Genomic DNA, 20,757 nt, shown 5'->3' with positions numbered 1-20,757 from the left:
CGACACCCCGAAGACGCAAAGAAGGAAAGTATGTGACGTGTCCCCTCTCTCTCTCTCTCTCTCTCTCTCTTTCTTTCTCTCTCTCTCTCTCTCTCTCTCTCTCTATGCATTCAGTAGGTATCTCCGAACTGAAAGGTGTTCAGAAAATGTCACAAGCTTACTGTAGTTCATCCATACGCACGCACACACACACACACACACACATATATATATATACACACACACACACACACACACACACACACACACGTGAAGTATTTGAGGGCGTAAGTACAGCATTATGTAAATGATATCGTCATATGTTTTGTGACTGTATGAGTACTAATAAAAGAATTGGGTTGTTTTGATTAACTTGTTGATCCATTTTCACGAAATAATCTCCAGTACTTAAACTATGCAGGTATATATAAACATGTGCTACACGCTCCGCCTGCTGAAAGGAGCATACCAACCCTACCCATCAACAATAAAACATAACGGCAGATGCTGCCATCGATTCTGGTCGATTCACTTCCCTATCTGTCCAAGAAGACAGTGCACATATCTGAAATCAATATGACATAAACATATAACGAGGGACACATATTCATGGCGTGTGTAATTCGATACAATCTGTACTTGTGACGTGCCACTGAAGACGTCGATGGTTAGCGTGACATAAAACGCGGGGGATATTGATGGTCTCCACATCGGAATGTGAGCCATGAACCGCCCGACCAGTTGCCTACCTTCACATCTTTGTTTCATTCGACGTTAACGTTGGATCCGGCTCTTTTCAAGACATGGGGTTGTGTTGCACCATAACAGGTAAGTATCAAAGTGTGTGTGTGTGTGTGTGAGAGAGAGAGAGAGAGAGAGAGAGAGAGACAGAGAGAGCGAGAGAGAGAGAGAGAGTGTGTGTGTGTGTGTGTGAGTGTGTTCAGCAGACAATATGTACAAGACACTAATAAGAAGTGTATAAAGTTTCAATGATCTTGGGAAACCGATATTGCTAATGTAACAGTAAACATAACGCTTTCTGGCTTGGTACATTTAGAAAAAAAACGGGTGATAATTGACGCCCGCTGTAGGGTGCGGTGGCTGTGGAGTTTTAACCCGGATCAATCTGATTGTCATCATAAGTGTGACACCACCATTCAAGGGTTTCTACAAATTTGTAAATGTCTTCAAATCCATTGCCTCCACACTGACGCGATGTTACGTGACAGATGCAGATGCTAAAGTTCCCCCATTTACTATTCTCACTCACAGTATTGGTACTGGCAACATGTGCTGTTCTGGTATCCTCTTACCACACCCATCAGTTAAACCAAGACTACCTGAGACTACCTGTGCCCCAACTGAGCCGATTTAAACGAGGTGAGTTAACAATATCATGGCAACCTGGGCATGAACAAGTGGCATCATATTGGCACACTATGCAATAAACATATGTTTGGAATGTAAACATCGTACCATGGTTTACGAGTTTTTTTATTCCATCAAAGGTGCACCAAGGCGTGATCACTGCGAGTTTGCTTTCAACAAAACGAAAACTCCAAAGAAACTTAACACAATCTTTACGGACCCCAGAACGCCATGTATTAAATGGAAGTGTTACCGATCAGGAAGAATAGGACTACTCAGGTATAAAAGTGGTGAGTAATACCGGCACAATCCTCGCCTCATAATTCTTCAACAGCAACATAAGGAATAGCTAACGAAATGCCACTCTGGCATGTCCAGATTAGGTTTGCGTCCTAATCTACTGCGTGAAACTCCAGGGTAAAATTGTTCTTCAGTATTAACCCTTTACATTATTTTCATTATTTTCATAATGCCATTTACACTAATCAGAGGGATACACAAAGTCCACAGTCAAGACTACCTGTAGTCTGACTTCCATTGTTGTGGAAGCCACGGTGACTGAGCGTGTTAGGTTGGCGACTTTGAGCACTGGCGATGAGGTACCTCACAATGTCGGTGTTGGTTCGAGTCGCGGATGCGGCCCAACAAAAGAACTAGAATCTGTATTTCACCAAATATAATTATACATGTTACATTTTACCACTTTCTAAACGGAATTTAAACATTACTGAGTGCGATGCTAAACAAGAAACTAACCAGTCAATCCTAATCCACTGACTGACATTGGCGGAGTGCCCACCTTTTTGCGTCCGGGAACACTTTCGTGTTCTTGCTGGGTTCTCTTGGCGGGGAAAAGAAGTCTCATCGCTGTCTCAGCTGTATGTAGAGGCATGAGCCCCGAGGTGACAGGTTTAAAAGGCACCCCATAGTCGTTCGAGTCGTCTGTCCTGTGTCTGTTTGTCGCAATCCCATAAAAATGAAAATGTGATAGTAAGGAATACATCTTGCTTACCCTGAGCCTCGTTCACCTGCCAGGTTGTCTATTTGAGGGTCGCTGCATCCTCTGGAACCCCTACCACCCGGATGTGGAGAAGACGGGGGTACTGTGTGACGAGAGGCTGTGCCGCATTCACTGGGCCAGAGGAATCCTCCAGTATGGCATGGTCTCACCTATAAAGGTAAATAAATAAAGAAATCTGTCTGTGTGGAAAACTGATGTGCAATCTCAATCCAAACATACTCGGAGACTCTTTAATCAGCAGGGCCCTTATTATCGAAACGTTCGTAGCCCTAAAAATTCTTAACTTTGATCCTACTCGATGTGTTAAGAATGGGCTTAAGAAGTTCGTAGGGCTACGAACGTTTCGGGAATAGCTAGCCAGACGCGTAGCAAGCCATTTTGTCGTGTAAATCCGATAGGTTATGTTACAAAGCTATGTATTCAGATATTAGTGAGGGTTTGCCTAGCCTTTTATGCAAGCCCGGGCTTTTTTATAATGGTAGAAACGCCCCTGGGATTCTCAAATTCAAGACGGACAGGAAGCGGGTCTTTTTAAAAATGGACGTAGTTTTGCGACCACCGTCTCTGGGTGGTTGGTATAGTTTTTGGTGTGGTTATACGTCTTAACAAGACGGTTATACGTCTGGACAAGAATAGATGACAGATCAGATGTAATGTCAGATACCTTACTCTGCTTCATTTTTCCAGCAAGCCCATTGTCACTACGACGGCACCTGCTACTCCTACGGTGACGTGGTCCACTTCCCCGAGAACTGCACGACAGCAGTCTGTGACGTCATTCCCCGACACAGGCGGTGGATGCGAAAACCTCTGTGGAGACCGACTTCCGCAGGTACTTTAGGCTACACATTCAAGAATTTTTATATTTGTTTACATAATGTACACCTTTATGTGCAAACATCGATGCCACGTATGCTACCAACTCATGCATTGTTGTTGTCTTCCTGGAAAGTTTTAATTGTTGTTCAAAACAGCCAGTCTGGTTCATTCACAACTTTCAGTCGGACGTGACATGGACGAAACATCGTTATGTGGACCAAGAACACCTTATATACCAAGACAGCCTAACGAGAACGACTATCCCCCTGTGCATATCATCCAAAACGCTCATCCTAGCTCCCTTAGGAGTGCGTGGTGTGTCGGTGTGGGGTAGTACCATGCACACTTTGCTCTTTAAGCATATTCTGATGTAAGTTAATTTGTTCACAGGGTGCATAATAGGGGACAAGTGCTATGAGAACGGTACAGTGCTTACATTTGGCCAGTGTCTTCAACATACATGTAAGGCCAGCGTGAAAATCACTCAAGGCATGAAGAACAAAGTGTTTGAATTCCGGTTCCACGCTGTGGCGGAGCTGGACCCAATAATTGAAGGTGAGGACTGTCTGTGTAAATGAATTCCCCTTATACCACATTAAATGAGTCATGTAAATAAAATGTAATGTTATAAATACTGAATTTACATTACAATTCAAGAGTGATATCTCAGTAGGCGATCGATATATCATGTCATACTTCATCCTGACAGCCTGGGTAAAGATTGTAGCACGAGTCCAGGTTCGATTCCCACCATGGGTACAAAAACTCTGACGTTATACGAAACAATCTAGTGACGTCATCTATAGAGATCCTAGGTCATGTGCTCCAGTGATATTCCACGGAAGATTACACTTGCTTCAGGACATTCTACATAATTTTGCATAGAGTATACTCTTTCAGGACATTCTAGTTGAGCCTCCCTGTTCCCTGTTTTATTTTTTTATTTAGTCTAGAAATTTGCGATAACAAACCAGTTTGTTAACAGAAATGATTACCATGATCCAGTGTGTCTGTAATAAAAACCCAACCAAAATCAAACTGGGGGAAATGCGTTACATTTGACATTAAGAAATTGTTATTTGAGCTCCGTGTGTATGTTTGACCTGTATGTAGTTGTCAGGCAAACTAGTACCGTTTCCGATCACAACAAAGATGTCAGTCCCCTGGTGCTACCTCATCACTCAAGGGCATTTGATGCCACTGTGATTTCCAAAGGAAATGTCTTCAACTGACAGCTGCATTACAGGTAACTGTAAACTGTGTACACACATTTATTATATAGTATAAAGACAAAATATCATCTTTAGGTATAATTCTAGCATTATAAAAGGCAAGGTCTGTACTGTGTGCATTAGACTACTTATATACTGTCGTTTCCTATTCTCGCGGTACTTACGGATATCGGATAAAAGAATAATACAAACAGTTCTTATCGTGTGAATGATTGCTGTTTTACCACCTGTATCTACCACCTATTTGATCCATCAGGTGTATTGCCACTCTTGAGCTCGGTCAAAAACAGATGTGGGCCATTTTCTAGTAACTGGTCAGTGATGTAAACAACCGCTAAGTATCGTTCATTGTCAATCTCGGCAGAAGACGTGTTTACCGCGAGAATAGGAGACGGACCTGTACATGTGATGTAATGTATTTTTTCAGTCTAGTTGGAACTGTTCAACTAAGCTTTATCTTGTTGATGCTATTTGTAAGTGAGAAACATAATAATATGATCTGCTCACTTAATAAAATTGCAGTAATAGAAAAAAGATTGCAGTTATTTTCAAAAAAAATTTTTTCACTACATCGTCTGCTAGAGAAGGCGTCATACTTCTTTCCCACAGGCGAATTATATGTGTCAAAGACCCTATGCAGGAATCGTCTGAAATACACAAATGTTTTTCAAATATATAGCTGATTAAGCATCAAAACACTACATTCTTTCTTCTTGCTTTCCAGAAAGCACAGACAGATCATGATCTGCACAGGCAGATGTGATCTGTAACCAGGAGAAAGGAAATGTCAAGCTTTGACAAAAGGGAATTTCATCTCTTATTGCTGCTTCGGGAGAGAGGGAAGATGATTTACATGAAAGGTTATTGCAAGAGAAAATATAGTTTATGCATGAGAAATGTTAGAAAGGATATACTGTTTCAAAAAATGTCCAAAATGTTGTTTGTAAATATGTGACTCATTCAGCCTCACCTGTTTTGAGGACTCTGTACTCTAACATCGACGTTAAAACCCACTGCTTGATTTATGCACAGCAAAGTGACTGTGATGGATTGAAGTGCCTCCCAGATAGATGTTCTGCGATAAGCTGTATTGAGATAGTAAGCTCAATTGAGAAAAAGAGCAAGCTTAAAAAACGATACTTGAAACTTGCGAAAAGAGACTTGATGAATATGCTTTGCAAATTAAGGCAATAATGTTTTATCTCCCGTATGTGAAGTCACGTACAACACACACTGTGTGCAGCGGTGTCTCGCAGGAAGAGGTGGAGGAAAGTCCATTACTAAAAATAATGACACAGTAAACTGCAATGTATTCCAGCTTGAGACTAGTTGTCAAGGAATCGTCAAAGTCAGTTTGTGCCTTTTTGATAATGTGCAGCCTTACAGCGTCAAACATCTCAAGTGTCCACTTCTTGAATATTATGGCGGAGGTCTGGTAATATCAGAAAGAAATGGCCAAGCTTGTGTTGTGACACTTGTGAAAAATGCATCATCTTTCTTACAGGATTCATAAAGTTTGGAAGATAATACTTTGGATGATGATATCAAGCACAAAGATTGAGACGTCATGTCAGGACGTCAATAGAAATAATTATATCATCAGATGGTTTTTGTTCATCCCCACATATCTGAAATTAAAACAGACATCCCTACAGTCCTCTTCAATTTTGTAAAAAGTATGATGGGAAAAACAAACTCAAATTCTACTGCAGAAAAACAACACCTTGAAATTGTTTCATTGTGGCATGTGCTTATGCCAGCTTCAGGTCTAAAGCCTTATTTGTTACCCCTGCTTCTTTCTATCATGGTCTTTTTGTTCATCCAATTACAAGGTCAAAGATCCTACTGAATGTTCTGTCTGCTTTTGTACTCACCGTATCCTATGCCCATGTTATGGATTTTTAAAAGTCAGCTGTTTCCAGTGATGAAACTATAGATGACCTTCCTGTTGGAATCTCCTCCAATGACACAGGTGGCACAGGTCAATGGATTGCAGATAATTTTTATCATGAGGACACTCTCACAGGAGAAGGATCAACGCATTTCACAGGCGTCACTGCATGCCAAACCCCACCTTCAGAGCATACACTGGTAATTAAACAACAGAAGAAAACCGCCGAGGATATTACTAGTGCTTGTGATTTGGGGGACATTATCTAAGGAAAGTATGATGTCAAAGGTTGTGTTTGAGGAAACTGAACCTATATGTGTGTCTTTGTTTGAGATACACGAAACAGGACACCAGGTGGATGCTTTCAAATGCACGTTTTCAAGTATTACCAAGCTGTCAGAGCTTAATGGCAGAAGTGACTCATTACGTTCTGCCACTGTGTACCATCCAATGATTCCTTTGAACCTTCCGACAAATGGTTTAATCGTACCATGTTGTTTGTGTTGTTAGCAGATAGAGAAAGAAAGTGGGACAGCGCTGCGGCCTGTTCACGTTTGTTGAAGCACTCTATGCTAAGGCATACAAGATCAAGGCAGACTAGCTTCTCTGAACTATTAAAGAAGCTATGCAAATCAAGAACAGCAAAGCTTTGGCTGCTTTTCATGGGCTTTTACCTCAGTAATTTGTATGTTCATATGAGCTGAAAGGACTGGATACTGGCATCTGCATTTAAAGGCTTTTCAAGATATGTTGACATGGTTTGCAGCCACTTTCCACAACAAGTGTGTTATGTATTGTGGGCTTCATCTTCCGGATTAAAAAAGTGCGTGCCTCAATCTTCAAAAATGTATTCATAATGGGCTTTTCACCATTTGCCGAAACAAGGAACAATTTTGGATTGGTACACGTACATGGGGTGACATGATAATTGAGCGGACACTCATGAGATCTAGAAAGACTAGGAGAGCTTATAAATGTCGCTTAGATGCAGCAAGGGCAAAGTAGCTACTGTCGGTTCATGTGATGGTCCAGTACAGTTGTGCTCTGAGACTCTTGACCAAGTCCATCTTCACATGGGGCACAGTGAACTAAATGCAGGGAGACTGAAACAGGACGATGAGGGCATGGTCACTATTCTCAGGTATCTAAGGAGTGACAATCCATTCCAGAGTGAAGACGTGTCACGGCTGCATAACATTGATAGTGGTCTCATAAGCGATGGTCGTATTAACGTTGAAAATCTTATCACCATTGGAACCGATATTCCAGAGTCACTCACTGGGAAATAAAAAAATATATAATGTATAAGGGAACAGCACGCCAAGAAACGATTTTCTTTAATTGTAGCCACGCTACAAAGTAAGAGGGTACATATAGCGTTTATTCCGTCATTGCGCCCGTCATTGCGTCCGTCATGAAACTTTGTCCGGAGCATATATCTTAACATTTACATGCTATGCTCACCAAATTTCACACACATGTTAATCATTACCCGTAGATGTACCTTTTGGTATTCTGAAGTTTTTTTTCAGAATTTTGTTTTTCCTGTTTCCATGGAAGCACGACTTAGTGCCAAATGTGTTTGATGGTTTTGTCGTAAAAGGTACATGCTAGTTTCACCACACATGTTAATCATTACCTATACAGGCGCCTCTCGCTATTTTGAACTTGCATGTTATACATGTTAAGCATTACTCATCGATGTGCCTTTTTATTAAAACTTTCCTCTCATTTTAATGCTTTTTACCTCAAGATAACACTTTCCCCAGGGTTGATTTGGGTTTGTTTGTTTTTTGTGTGAATATGCCTTACTGATAGAGCCGTTTGAACATGAAACTTGCTTCTTATCGCAAATGTCCGGGGTCTTCGACAGTTCTACTGACCTGTGCTATTCTAGGTCACCTGTGCAGTGGATTGTCCTACTAGATGTCCCTGGTAAATGATATTGGAAGTTAGCCTGTCTTGATATTGTTAACTATGTATATTTCATCTGACTACTACATACATAGCAGTACTACATCTATAAGAAGAAATGGCAAAATTTCAAACTGCATTTTGGCTGGAAATAACAACACTATACTAGCACTGACGAACAACAATGCTAAGAAGGATCACCATTGCAGTACACCAGCGTTGACCAGCGAGAGATATTTTACGTGCGATTCCGATTCCGAGGGGCTATGTATTGTGTGGCTGATTCATAAAATCACAGCTAAGTGGCATGTTTCATACAAACGCTGGATGTTGGGGAAAACACTCTAGCTTTCCCTTCTCTCCAATAATTACATTTTAAACCAAACCCTTAGAAGCATGTTTTCTCATTAACATGAAACACCTACTCTCACTCACTACTTTGTGTGTCCAGGTTGTGTGAAGCATACGGGTGGCTGTGTGAATGTGAACGCTAGCTACCAGGCCTCAGAGTGTGTATACCTCAAGTGCATGCAGTCGGGCAGCAAGTTTACACTGCAGGTCGACAGAGAAGGTCAGTATGTTATTGAACAAAACTCACTCACTCACTCACTCGGTCTGTGTGGTCCATGTCCACACTTGCTTATAGCGTCTACCACTGGTTGATTGTTCCAGACTCGATGACGTTTTAGAACATTTCTGTGATATCTGTACTCGTGTTGTTGAATTCTGAATATATTAGAGGACATTTCAATCGGACCTTTGAAAACATCGTTTTAACACTCATGGACCCGTGAAGCGGGATAAGCGTTAGCAACCCAAGCATGTCGTAAGACGCGACGATTAAGATTGGGTGGTGTGGCTAGCAGACTCGCATCTTATGCGATGTTCATGATGTGTTATTAGACAACAAACCAGATAATCTAACAGTGATGCTAACTGGCGGCTGTGTGTGTTCAGGCTGCATCCATGACACCGGTTGTATCGACGTGGGCGAAGGGTATGGAGAACGCTGTGAAACACACACGTGCGAGAAGAAGAGAGATGGAAACTCCATAGCATACTACTTTGTTACAAGGAGAGGTAAGTAGCTAGTGACATAACGCTCGAGTGGGTCATAAATGGTTCGTGTGTGCCCTTGTACCCTACACCTGGTGCTCGAAACCATGCCAATATTGTAGGTGTTATGGTCACATACAGCTGGTGCTAGTAACCATGCCAAGGTTACAGTTGTTATGGTAACATACAGCTGATGCTGATAACATAGCAATATTAATGTTGTAGTCATTATGGTAACACAGCTGGTTCTGATAACAAAACAATGTTGTAGTCGTTATGGTAACACAGATGGTTCTGATAACACAACAATGTTGTAGTTGTTATGGTAACACAGATGGTTCTGATAACAAAACAATGTTGTAGTTGTTATGGTAACACAGACAGTTCTGATAACATAACAATGTTGTAGTTGTTATGGTATCACAGATGGTTCTGATAACATAACAATGTTGCAGTTGTTATGGCAACACAGATGGTTCTGATAACATAACAATGTTGCAGTTGTTATGGTAACACAGCTGGTTCTGATAACATAACAATGTTGCAGTTGTTATGGTATCACAGCTGGTTCTGATTACAAAACAATGTTGCAGTTGTTATGGTATCACAGCGGGTTCTGATAACATAACAATGTTGCAGTTGTTATGGTAACACAGATAGTTCTGATAACATAACAATGTTGTAGTTGTTATGGTAACACAGATGGTTCTGATAACATAACAATGTTGTAGTCATTATGGTAACACAGATGGTTCTGATAACATAACAATGTTGTAGTTGCTATGGTAACACAGCTGGTTCTGATAACATAACAATGTTGCAGTTGTTATGGCATCACAGATGGTCCTGATAACATAACAATGTTGCAGTTGTTATGGTAACACAGCTGGTTCTGATAACATAACAATGTTGGAGTTGTTATGGTAACGCAGCTGGTTCTGATAACATAACAATGTTGCAGTTGTTATGGTAACACAGATGGTTCTGATAACATAACAATGTTGTAGTTGTTATGGTAACACAGATAGTTCTGATAACATAACAATGTTGTAGTTGTTATGGTAACACAGCTGGTTCTGATAACATAACAATGTTGTAGCTGTTATGGTAACACAGCTGGTTCTGATAACATAACAATGTTGCAGTTGTTATGGTAACACAGCTGGTTCTGATAACATAACAATGTTGCAGTTGTTATGGTAACACAGCTGGTTCTGATATTATAACAATGTTGTAGTTGTTATGGTAACACAGCTGGTTCTGATAACACAACAATGTTGTAGTTGTTATGGTAACACAGCTGGTTCTGATAACAAAACAATGTTGCAGTTGTTATGGTATCACAGATGGTTCTGATAACATAACAATGTTGCAGTTGTTATGGTAACACAGCTGGTTCTGATAACATAACAATGTTGGAGCTGTTATGGTAACACAACTGGTTCTGATAACATAACAATGTTGGAGTTGCTATGGTAACACAGCTGGTTCTGATAACATAACAATGTTGCAGTTGTTATGGCATCACAGATGGTTCTGATAACATAACAATGTTGCAGTTGTTATGGTAACACAGCTGGTTCTGATAACATAACAATGTTGTAGTTGTTATGGTAACACAGCTGGTTCTGATAACATAACAATGTTGCAGTTGTTATGGTAACACAGATGGTTCTGATAACATAACAATGTTGTAGTTGTTATGGTATCACAGATGGTTCTGATAACATAACAATGTTGCAGTTGTTATGGTAGCACAGATAGTTCTGATAACATAACAATGTTGTAGTTGTTATGGAAACACAGCTGGTTCTGATAACATAACAATGTTGTAGTCGTTATGGTAACACAGCTGGTTCTGATAACATAACAATGTTGTAGTTGCTATGGTAACACAGCTGGTTCTGATAACATAACAATGTTGCAGTTGTTATGGCATCACAGATGGTTCTGATAACATAACAATGTTGGAGTTGTTATGGTAACACAGCTGGTTCTGATAACATAACAATGTTGTAGTTGTTATGGTAACACAGCTGGTTCTGATAACATAACAATGTTGCAGTTGTTATGGTAACACAGATGGTTCTGATAACATAACAATGTTGTAGTTGTTATGGTAACACAGCTGGTTCTGATAACATAACAATGTTGTAGTTGTTATGGTAACACAGATGGTTCTGATAACATAACAATGTTGTAGCTGTTATGGTAACACAGCTGGTTCTGAAAACATAACAATGTTGCAGTTGTTATGGTAACACAGCTGGTTCTGATAACATAACAATGTTGCAGTTGTTATGGTAACACAGCTGGTTCTGATATTATAACAATGTTGTAGTTGTTATGGTAACACAGCTGGTTCTGATAACACAACAATGTTGTAGTTGTTATGGTAACACAGCTGGTTCTGATAACAAAACAATGTTGCAGTTGTTATGGTATCACAGATGGTTCTGATAACATAACAATGTTGCAGTTGTTATGGTAACACAGCTGGTTCTGATAACATAACAATGTTGGAGTTGTTATGGTAACACAACTGGTTCTGATAACATAACAATGTTGGAGTTGTTATGGTAACACAGCTGGTTCTGATACCATTACAATGTTGTAGTTGTTATGGTAACACAGCTGGTTCTGATAACATAACAATGTTGCAGTTGTAATGGTAACACAGCTGGTTCTGATAACATAACAATGTTGGAGTTGTTGTGGTATCACAGCTGGTTCTGATAACATAACAATGTTGCAGTTGTTATGGTAACACAGCTGGTTCTGATAACATAACAATGTTGCAGTTGTTATGGCATCACAGATGGTTCTGATAACATAACAATGTTGGAGTTGTTATGGTAACACAGCTGGTTCTGATAACATAACAATGTTGTAGTTGTTATGGTAACACAGCTGGTTCTGATAACATAACAATGTTGCAGTTGTTATGGTAACACAGATGGTTCTGATAACATAACAATGTTGTAGTTGTTATGGTAACACAGCTGGTTCTGATAACATAACAATGTTGTAGTTGTTATGGTAACACAGATGGTTCTGATAACATAACAATGTTGTAGCTGTTATGGTAACACAGCTGGTTCTGAAAACATAACAATGTTGCAGTTGTTATGGTAACACAGCTGGTTCTGATAACATAACAATGTTGCAGTTGTTATGGTAACACAGCTGGTTCTGATATTATAACAATGTTGTAGTTGTTATGGTAACACAGCTGGTTCTGATAACACAACAATGTTGTAGTTGTTATGGTAACACAGCTGGTTCTGATAACAAAACAATGTTGCAGTTGTTATGGTATCACAGATGGTTCTGATAACATAACAATGTTGCAGTTGTTATGGTAACACAGCTGGTTCTGATAACATAACAATGTTGGAGTTGTTATGGTAACACAACTGGTTCTGATAACATAACAATGTTGGAGTTGTTATGGTAACACAGCTGGTTCTGATACCATTACAATGTTGTAGTTGTTATGGTAACACAGCTGGTTCTGATAACATAACAATGTTGCAGTTGTAATGGTAACACAGCTGGTTCTGATAACATAACAATGTTGGAGTTGTTGTGGTATCACAGCTGGTTCTGATAACATAACAATGTTGCAGTTGTTATGGTAACACAGCTGGTTCTGATAACATAATAATGTTGCAGTTGTTATGGTAACACAGCTGGTTCTGATAACATAACAATGTTGCAGTTGTTATGGTAACACAGCTGGTTCTGATAACATAACAATGTTGGAGTTGTTATGGTATCACAGCTGGTTCTGATAACATAACAATGTTGCAGTTGGTATGGTAACACAGCTGGTTCTGATAACATAACAATGTTGGAGTTGTTATGGTAACAGCTGGTTCTGATAACATAACAATGTTGGAGTTGTTGTGGTATCACAGCTGGTTCTGATAACATAACAATGTTGCAGTTGTTATGGTATCACAGCTGGTTCTGATAACATAACAATGTTGCAGTTGTTATGGTAACACAGCTGGTTCTGATAACATAACAATGTTGTAGTTGTTGTGGTAGCACAGATGGTGCTGATAACATAACAATGTTGTAGTCATTATGGTAACACAGATGGTTCTGATAACATAACAATGTTGCAGTTGTTATGGTAACACAGATGGTTCTGACAACATAACAATGTTGTGGTCGTTATGGTAGCACAGCTGGTTCTGATAACATAACAATGTTGTAGTTGTTATGGTAACACAGCTGGTTCTGATAACATAACAATGTTGTAGTTGTTATGGTAACACAGCTGGTTGTGATAACATAACAATGTTGGAGTTGTTATGGTATCACAGATGGTTCTGATAACATAACAATGTTGCAGTTGTTATGGTAACACAGCTGGTTCTGATAACATAACAATGTTGCAGTTGTTATGGTATCACAGCTGGTTCTGATAACATTACAATGTTGCAGTTGTTATGGTAACACAGCTGGTTCTGATAACATAACAATGTTGTAGTTGTTATGGTAACACAGCTGGTTCTGATAACATAACAATGTTGCTGTTGTTATGGTAACACAGCTGGTTCTGATAACATAACAATGTTGCAGTTGTTATGGTAACACAGCTGGTTCTGATAACATAACACTGTTGGAGTTGTTATGGTAACACAGCTGGTTCTGAAAACATAACAATGTTGCAGTTGTTATGGTAACACAGCTGGTTCTGATAACATAACAATGTTGGAGTTGTTATGGTAACACAGCTGGTTCTGATAACATAACAATGTTGGAGTTGTTGTGGTATCACAGCTGGTTCTGATAACATAACAATGTTGCAGTTGTTATGGTAACACAGCTGGTTCTGATAACATAACAATGTTGGAGTTGTTATGGTAACACAGCTGGTTCTGATAACATAACAATGTTGCAGTTGTTATGGTAACACAGCTGGTTCTGATAACATAACAATGTTGGAGTTGTTATGGTATCACAGCTGGTTCTGATAACATAACAATGTTGCAGTTGTTATGGTAACACAGATGGTTCTGATAACATAACAATGTTGGAGTTGTTATGGTAACAGCTGGTTCTGATAACATAACAATGTTGCAGTTGTTATGGTATCACAGCTGGTTCTGATAACATAACAATGTTGCAGTTGTTATGGTATCACAGCTGGTTCTGATAACATAACAATGTTGGAGTTGTTATGGTAACACAGCTGGTTCTGATAACATAACAATGTTGCAGTTGTTATGGTATCACAGCTGGTTCTGATAACATAACAATGTTGTAGTTGTTATGGTATCACAGATGGTTCTGATAACATAACAATGTTGCAGTTGTTATGGTAACACAGCTGGTTCTGATAACATAACAATGTTGGAGTTGTTATGGTATCACAGCTGGTTCTGATAACATGACAATGTTGGAGTTGTTATGGTAACACAGCTGGTTCTGATAACATAACAATGTTGGAGTTGTTGTGGTAACACAGCTGGTTCTGATAACATAACAATGTTGAAGTTGTTATGGTAACACAGCTGGTTCTGATAACATAACAATGTTGGAGTTGGTGTGGTAACACAGCTGGTTCTGATAACATAACAATGTTGCAGTTGTTATGGTATCACAGCTGGTTCTGATAACATAACAATGTTGCAGTTGTTATGGTAACACAGCTGGTTCTGATAACATAACAATGTTGCAGTTGTTATGGTAACATAATGCTGATGCTGATAACCACGACAGTGTTATAATTGTCATGTGACATATCGATGGTGCTGATAACATAACAATGGTAAAGTTTTGTTTATGCTGACATGCAGTTGGTGCTGATGACTATGGGTTGGTTAATGGCGTTGCTATGTCTCCCACTGTCTGTTCCTGATGACCTTTGGATGACTGGTATGTTTGTGTGTATGAGTGTATTTTGGGCATGGAGGTGGATACATTAATAATGGTACTGGAATGTATTTCAGCTACCGGATGTCCCAACCCTTTCGACCCTCGAGATACGAAGTGCTACAAGATGGGGGAAATGATAATGTCGTCAGCCGCCTACGGGAGGACGCAAAACTGCCCAGGACCAGTGGGGTGGAAATGCAACCCGCTCAGAACCGTTACACCGGGTAAGATAAGCGGTGTATTTCACTTGTACCATAACCTTACCTCTTCTGCCACAAGTCAACCTTATCGTGGGGACATTGGCACAATCGTCGGAAACTACACTCACTCGCTGCCTCAAACTATCATCTACCCCAGCTGTTACCACCTGTACCACTGCCTGACTTACTGTTACGGTCTCTCCCACTGCTGTCAGTACCCTAGCTGTTACCACCTGTACCACTGCCTGACCTAATGTTACGGTGTCTCCCACTACTGTCAGTACCCCAGCTGTTACCTCTGCCTGACTTACTGTTACGGTGTCTCCCACTGCTGTCAGTACCCAGCTGTTACCACCTGTACCACTGCCTGACTTACTGTTACGGTGTCTCCCACTGCTGTCATTACCCAGCTGTTACCACCTGTACCACTGCCTGACTTACTGTTACGGTCTCTCCCACTACTGGGCAGCGGGAATAGCCCTGAACACATTCGGCGAAGGAAAATACGATCCACATTTCGAAGTTTCGAAGATTGGCTTTGTTTACCTTTAAGTATTCATACTTTTATCTGTACCAATCTAATGCCATGTGGCATTGCTACAGCCACTGCCTTACGTGCTCTAATAGTTATCTGACGTCCTCAAACTGCTACAGCAAGAACGACCGACAGGTTATATACCATTTCTTAGCAAAGTTAGGAAAGGAAGCTTGAATAAACCTTTACAGTATTTCACACCAATTTATCACATTCTGTCAGTATTTTCTGTATACAAGAACCAGCTACTGACCACCCAGAACGCTGCGTTTATATTTCTTCTAACAAAATTAATATTTCTCTGATTTCACATTGCTATTTAGGAAGTGGTCAAAAGTAACGTTATGTTTAGGATTACACTTTTTTGTTGCGTACAAGAGGTTTTTATGGGTCTCACCCACTGAAATTTGTACGTTACTGGGAAAGTGTAGTCCCAAATATAACATATTACATAATATTTCTCTTTGCAGAATGTGAACACTAAGACGTATACCCGGATGGTGACGGTTCTTTATCAACAGTCTTCAAGCAGTTGGCGGTCTTCCATATCACGGTTGTTTATCTGTACTGTATTTTCCCCATGTTATTAAAAATGTAATAGAAAGACACTTAATTATGGATATGTCAGGTTCAACTGTAAAATGACTCAACCTTACACGAAGCCATGCTAGACCTTGCACCAGAACGTCTCCTGAGAGCGCATTAATTGCATCTGCGCATACGTAGCTGATTATTCATCTAATTAAGGGTCATTGTTAACGATAAGCTTGTTACAGTGCACGTCCAGAATGATCCGTCAACACCTGGCTCAGTGCCATCAGCGGTAATGTAATGGTATTATCATTGCTCAGTCAAGGTGTGATGTTGACGGGAACGTGTTAGTTTGAAGCTGTTAGCTTTTTAGCTAAATAAACTAGTGTTGTTGGGAAATCACTGTAATCATATATGTCTGCTGTCTGCCACAGAAACCACTATTGTGTAAAATACATGTTCCAATGCCTCATGACATAGCGTGTCTGTCATGCTCGTTAAACGTGTACGCTGTTACGCGACTGAAATATAGATCAAAACTGCGTTTAATGCAAGTGACGTTTAATCACTGTCGTCAGAAAGCCGTCGTACAGCTGGGATATTAAACAACTGGCATATAGACGATAGAGTATGAGGTGGGGCGATTTAAGGGAAATAACTTATCTTTCCTTGCGAGACAAGAACGAGAATCTTATCTAGAGAGGTGTCCATAAAATCGCTGTCTCCACATATTCTGTGAATACTCGATAGTTAATATTGTACTATTAGCCATCTGGATGCATGACCACATAATCAGTTTTTAATAGTTTTGTGAATGTAAAACAACATACGACGTATGGAGAACACAACGTTCCAGAGTATGTGCTTACGTCTTCATCACTGTCGTGAGGTAAGAGGCGACTAACGGGATCGGGTGGTCAGGCTCGCTGACTTGGTTAACACATGTCATGTTCCCAGTTACCCAGATCGATGCTCTTGTTGTTGATCACTGGATTGTCTGGTCCAGACTCGATTATTTACAGGCTGCCGCCATATAGCTGGGATATTCCTGAGTGGCGTAAAACTAAGTTCACTCACTCACTCACTATCGTGAGAGGCAACATACGGGATCGGGTGGTCTGGCTTGCTAAATGGGTATCCCAGATGCGTAGACCGATGCTCATGCTGTTGACCACTGGATTGTTTGCTCCAGACACGATTATGTACATACCACTGGGATATTGTTGAGTAGGGCGTTAAACAACAACCCAACTAGAATAATCAGGTGAATGACTGGTTGTCCATTGCCTATAATTATGTCCCGGTTGACCATTGTCCATTACCATCACACATTGTTGGTAACTGTTGGTGTCCAATGTTAGTCTCCACCTTTGTTGTCATATTACATTTTACATATTACTAGGCTTCATTAATCAAGGGTAGGTTGACATATAGCACATGTAAAGAAACGTTTCCCAGAAATAATAGAACATAGAGTGTTATCATAACACAATAACATAATGTGTTGACAAACGTGACACATCGTGACATACAGACAAAAATCTCAAACAGGACCAGCGAATATCAACTGTATAGACCAGCCTCCCATCAACAAAAAGACAAACACAAAGCACTCGGACATTCAATATATTGTGTATCTTCTAAGACACAGGTGCATCTTCTTCTCGTGTTTCTCATCAAGTACACACAGAAAGCTTGTGGAATCTCCTTCCATTCCTCTACTAGGGCCCTGCGGAGTCCTTGGAGATCTGCTGATGGTGGGTGACGTGTGTACAGTTCATATCAGGCATGCGAATTAGGTAGAGGTCTGGCGAGCATGATGGCGGCTCCACCCGCTCTGCACTCAGATACCTAAAGAATTCCGTGACAATGGGGCGTATCGTAGCTTGCAGGAATGGTACTCGTCCCGATAGCTCTGTCCGATAAGACTACCGTCGACCACATGCAGTGGAGGTCGTCCAGTAGGACTTATTCCTACCCAAACTATGGTCGAGCCCCAGTCAAACTGATTATGCGTGGTCACAGTTGCATCTGTGATTCGCTCTCTATTGCGACGATAAAGCCTCTGCCATCCATCATGGGATGACAAATTGAATCTGCTTTCATCTGTGAACTGCAAACCAGACGAATGACGTTGATTTCAGCCGCCACGATGTCCATCTCAAACGCGCCTGTCTGCGACGTAGTGATAGTGGTTGACAAACTGCAGGGATATCCATCTGCCCATAAACATCGACGAATGGCGCTCCAGGATATCCTTACATTGTCAACATGGAAGTGTTCTGTCTGAAGATCAGTTGCGTTACGGATGACCTGATTATTGTGCGCATGCCACTGACCCATTGGCTTGAAATCACTTCCACAATCTACCAATAGCACTGAATCACAGTAAAGCGGACAGCAACCTGCCGCTGAGTTTAACCAAAGTCCAAAGGCCTGTATGGCCTAACCCCTCTGAACAAGTGTCAAAAAACGTCTGATTTTAAGCTGTGATTTCAAAGAGCTTTCTGAACAATGAAAGGCAGTGAAAAAGCATCAATGTATGTGTATTCTCTTCCTCTGTGCAAGGATAGAGCGATTTGCAGGCGCAAATTAATTAATTTATCGACATTATGTGGCAGGTGAATTTCCCTATTAGTTATTTGAATGAATAATATGCCATTTGAAATAGAATGTATGGGATGTATCGAACATAGTAGTGACAGTTCAGCGGCCTGATGTGTTTACCATACGTTTCAGAAAGTTTGTAAAACATTGAGTTATATCTATTTCAAGCAAAACGAAGATCTTACGAATTTTTAGAAATGGTATTACCACAGCTTGACCATCTATTAATGACGCCGAGTATATGCTCACTGCCTTATAACATTCATTCACCTGATGGAGGAGTGTTTCTATACCCCGGAACTGTGTTCCTCATAGTAGAGAAGCTGAAATCCACAAAACTCTCCTTTATGAGTTCACTTCTGAATGACACTGAAAGATCCGGATATGACTGTGTGAGTTTAGTTTTACGCCGCTTTTAGCAATATCCCACCAATATCAGGGCGGAAAACACCAAAAATGGGATTCACATACTGGATCCATGTGTCAAATGGAACTAGGGATTCGGCGAGACGAAGATGTGTGTCAAAAACACAAATTGCTTGTTACACTGTATGAGACGACTGCAGAAACAGTGCTTATATTACAGCATTATATTACGTGTACCTACGTGAAAGGTGGAAATGGTTTACCTCTCACAATGCTGATGTTGATGAGATTGGTCTCCAAGGAAACGATAAGGCAACAGGCATGCAAGCGGTCGCACCTTTGAAATTTAAATACAACGTACTTAATTCATCAGCACAAAGTGTCATGTTTCGTCATTTAAATTCCATTAAGGATGCTATATAAGGAGCCGCCGGCTGAAGATATGGATAATTGAATTGAGTGAATCGGGTTTTCCACAAATCTTAACACTTTTCCAGCAATATCACTGCGGGGAAACCAGTGATGGGCTTCACATAATGTACACATGCATGTCATCATAACCTGGTCTTCCCTGTGATCACCGATTGCTTCAACATACACGTTCTACCCCCACACGCGTCTTTTACGACAATAACGTGTACAGTTAGCAACGTTTGTTAAAAGCAAATGTAAGTGCTAAAAGCGGAAACTGGCTTAGGTAAATAGGTTAAAACACTGTTTTCCTATGATTTTTTCTTCACGTACTCCTTCAAGATTAGACAGAGTTCACTGTTGCCTAAGGAAGAACGGTCTATAACAAGTGGGGCTAAAGGTTTCAAGGCGACACAGTGAGTTCATCTCTATTGTTGTTATCCTACAACAGATCATCAAGAAAATACTATACTGTATTAGTTTTCTTGCTCTTGACGACACCTATAACAGTTAATATACAAATAACCGAGTTATGCTTTAGTCTTATTTCTGTATTATATTATTTTTCTCTATGTGCGGTCAGCGTGACGTATGCCCGAGTATTCTGCAAGACAGGGACCGTACACTGCTGTCAGCATGTTTCCAATAGCTCCACACATATTTTCGTTTAGTACATATTTTTCCACAACGGCTCCCGCGTTGGTGCAGCCTCAGACTGACGTGCACGGTAATTGCAGATACATTACAGTGAGGTCATGCACGTCGTGCCATCGTGTAGCCGGTACGACCTCATCGTGGCAAACCCATTACCTCATCAAGCCATTATGGCTGGGGCTGCCGCTCTTATTCCTCTCAGACCAGAGATTAAGTTAACGGTAATTGCCAATGGAGTGGTGTTTGTATTGAGCAGAAGGTACCCAAAGAAGCATTCGCTA

At 40.5% G+C, this 20,757-nt stretch overlaps 2 protein-coding genes across 2 annotated transcripts; one reads left to right on the top strand and one right to left on the bottom strand.

Annotated features, from left to right (window-relative positions):
• Window positions 1–782: 782 nt before the first annotated feature.
• LOC137284034 (uncharacterized) lies at window positions 783–16,443 on the top strand. Its single transcript, XM_067815691.1, has 10 exons — window positions 783–807; window positions 1,252–1,359; window positions 1,488–1,637; window positions 2,383–2,525; window positions 3,056–3,200; window positions 3,578–3,742; window positions 8,676–8,795; window positions 9,182–9,304; window positions 15,247–15,396; window positions 16,378–16,443. Exons 1-10 carry the CDS (start codon window positions 783–785, stop codon window positions 16,389–16,391), a joined length of 1,143 nt encoding a protein of 380 aa, XP_067671792.1. The 3' UTR covers window positions 16,392–16,443.
• LOC137283254 (uncharacterized) lies at window positions 9,601–13,371 on the bottom strand. Its single transcript, XM_067814680.1, has 3 exons — window positions 13,358–13,371; window positions 12,021–12,104; window positions 9,601–9,712 (listed from the first exon to the last, which is right to left on the bottom strand). Exons 1-3 carry the CDS (start codon window positions 13,369–13,371, stop codon window positions 9,601–9,603), a joined length of 210 nt encoding a protein of 69 aa, XP_067670781.1.
• Window positions 16,444–20,757: the final 4,314 nt, after the last annotated feature.

Source organism: Haliotis asinina, chromosome 5, assembly GCF_037392515.1.
Source record: "Haliotis asinina isolate JCU_RB_2024 chromosome 5, JCU_Hal_asi_v2, whole genome shotgun sequence".
NCBI lineage: Eukaryota > Metazoa > Mollusca > Gastropoda > Lepetellida > Haliotidae > Haliotis > Haliotis asinina.
This window is presented reverse-complemented; position numbering and strand designations above follow the sequence as displayed.